The following is a 2,178-nucleotide window of genomic DNA, read 5'->3' as shown; positions in this document are numbered from 1 at the left end:
AAACCTAGGTATGTTTATCGGTTTATTCATAACCCGATAACGGCCATAAACGGATAAAGCTTATCGGTTTATGCTGTTTACATGACCATTTGAATAATCAGGTAACTCCAGAAATCCGCTAATAAACTGTTTATTGTCTGCATGTAAACGCACTCACTGTTAGATGGCACAACTGTCATCTGCACAGGGTGCTTACCATAGGTGTTAGTGTATTACACTTATCTGAATACTCCAGTGGTCCCAGTTCTTTGGGTCAGAACCAGCAACGTTTGCCAAATTTCAGAATTCTGCCAAGCTAGACAACAAGCAACAGTCTTACCAGGCTTGACAGAACAACAAAAGCCCCTCTGGACTAAACCTTCACTTACACTCACTGCTGAGGCAACTAGCACATCTGTTTCCCCTTCAGCAAAGAGGACAGTACACTGACAATTCACTTGCCTCTTCACAGACTCCAACCATGTAGCCCATTTGGCATGGAAACCCTGATCAAGCTATTTGAGAGCACTGAAAGTGAAAGAAAAAGCCACCCATGCAGGGGTTTGAGTGAGCCAACAGTTGGCTGAAATGCAGCCCAGCCCAACCAGTGCCAGTGGCAATCTTCCAACTGAGAACAAGTTATGTCATGTGTACAAGACTGGAACGATGCCACTTTGGGTGAGTGAATGACTGGTTAATGTAACGACAATCACGAGCACAACAGGCAACTAGAAAACCTAATTTTCTGGATAAATACTGTATGTGGTGGGCTAGCTGTATGGTACTGGATAAGACACAATAGTAGCACTAATAGTGGGAGCAGCTAGTAGCAGCCTGCGTATGTGTGTATGTGTGAGCAGCTTGCCTGACCCAAAGTTCATGTCAGCTGGTGTCAGTGACATCACTTGTTCTGAACATGCCATCATTGGTGTGTGTTGGGTGGGTTTGTTGGAAAATAGTTGTGTTAGCAAAACAGTTCACAACATATGCTACAACACATGAATCTTGAATCTTGAAAAAAAAATTAAAGTGAGTGGTGAAAATTAGCGTTCCGCTATATACACTTAACACTGTGTATCTGGCTGTTGCCTGTTGTGCATACATGTATGCAACATCTCCAATGCTCAGTGATGTCCATATCAAATAAACTTAACCTAACCTAATATATATAGGCTAGTGGGCTTGCTTGCAGCTAGCCCACCAATGAAGCCCAGTCTTGGCATATTGTAAGCCACCTGCCACCACCACTAGCCAGTAGCCACATGCATAGAGTCTGACTGAAACAACTGCGTTAATTTCACAATACGTGGGCTGGTGGAGCGTTAGTAGCTAGTAGTAGTAGTAGTAACGTTAGTAGAAGGAATAATGTTAGTAGTACTAGTAGTAGTAGCCATAGTGGGAGTCATAGTAGTAGTAGTAGTAGTAGTAGTAGAAGAAGAAGGAATAGTAGTACAGTAACAGTAGTAGTAGTAGTAGTAGTAGAAGGAATAGTAGTACAGTAACAGTAGTAGTAGTAGAAGAAGGAATAGTAGTACAGTAACAGTAGTAGTAGTAGTAGGTCTGCTTTCTCTGCCTCAGGTTGTGTGCACTGCTCTGCATCTCTGTACCAACAATCTGGCCTGTGAATGAGCAGTGATTTGAACCAGACAGACTCTACAGATTAGCTACTGTAGACACGGAACCAAGCATGATAAAATCAGGTTGATACTGTCGGTGTTGTTCGCTGTACCTGAATCGCCCTCCGCAGTGCTGGCATTGGTCCCCAACCCAGCCTGGGAAGCACACACAGTTGCCAGTAGCGGTGTTGCATTGGCCGTTCATGCACGGTTTGTCGCATTCTTTCGCCTCGGTGGAGCCCGGCAGCCCTGACAGCAGCCCGAGCACCGAGAGAACGAGAGCCGTTTTCAGCATCGAGCCGCGGGGGCTCGTCTCCGAGAGACCCCGGTCAAAGCCCGAGCAGGCCCGCCGTGTCGCCCCGTCCATTCTCTCACTAAAGATGGCTGCTTGAGGCAGTCGCTCCCTCCGCGGCTTTTGGGGGTAGCAGTGGCTGGCTGTGGAGCTCCGCCGTGTGTCTGAAGCTAAGCTGTGACTGTGTATATGCCGTAACACTCTCTCTTTGTTGTGACAGGTCAGTCGGTCACTTGGTTTACATCTTCCCGGTGGCTAGCTGTGGTCCCCACCGCTGCACCGAGCCCGAGC

At 46.9% G+C, this 2,178-nt stretch overlaps 1 protein-coding gene across 1 annotated transcript in view; it reads right to left on the bottom strand.

The window, feature by feature from the left end:
• Positions 1–1,962, bottom strand: part of atrn (attractin) — a gene marked incomplete at its 5' end in the record, with an annotated part of 226,984 nt that extends 225,022 nt beyond the window's left edge. Inside the window, one exon of the mRNA XM_083634035.1 lies at positions 1,709–1,962. Within this exon, the coding sequence (XP_083490161.1) occupies positions 1,709–1,962 (254 nt within the window). The remainder of the gene's footprint in view (positions 1–1,708) is intronic.
• Positions 1,963–2,178: the final 216 nt, after the last annotated feature.

The sequence above is a fragment of the Poromitra crassiceps genome, assembly GCF_964638095.1.
Source record: "Poromitra crassiceps genome assembly, chromosome: 3".
NCBI lineage: Eukaryota > Metazoa > Chordata > Actinopteri > Beryciformes > Melamphaidae > Poromitra > Poromitra crassiceps.
Note: the sequence above shows the minus strand (reverse complement) of the source record. Positions and strands in the feature narration are given on the sequence as shown.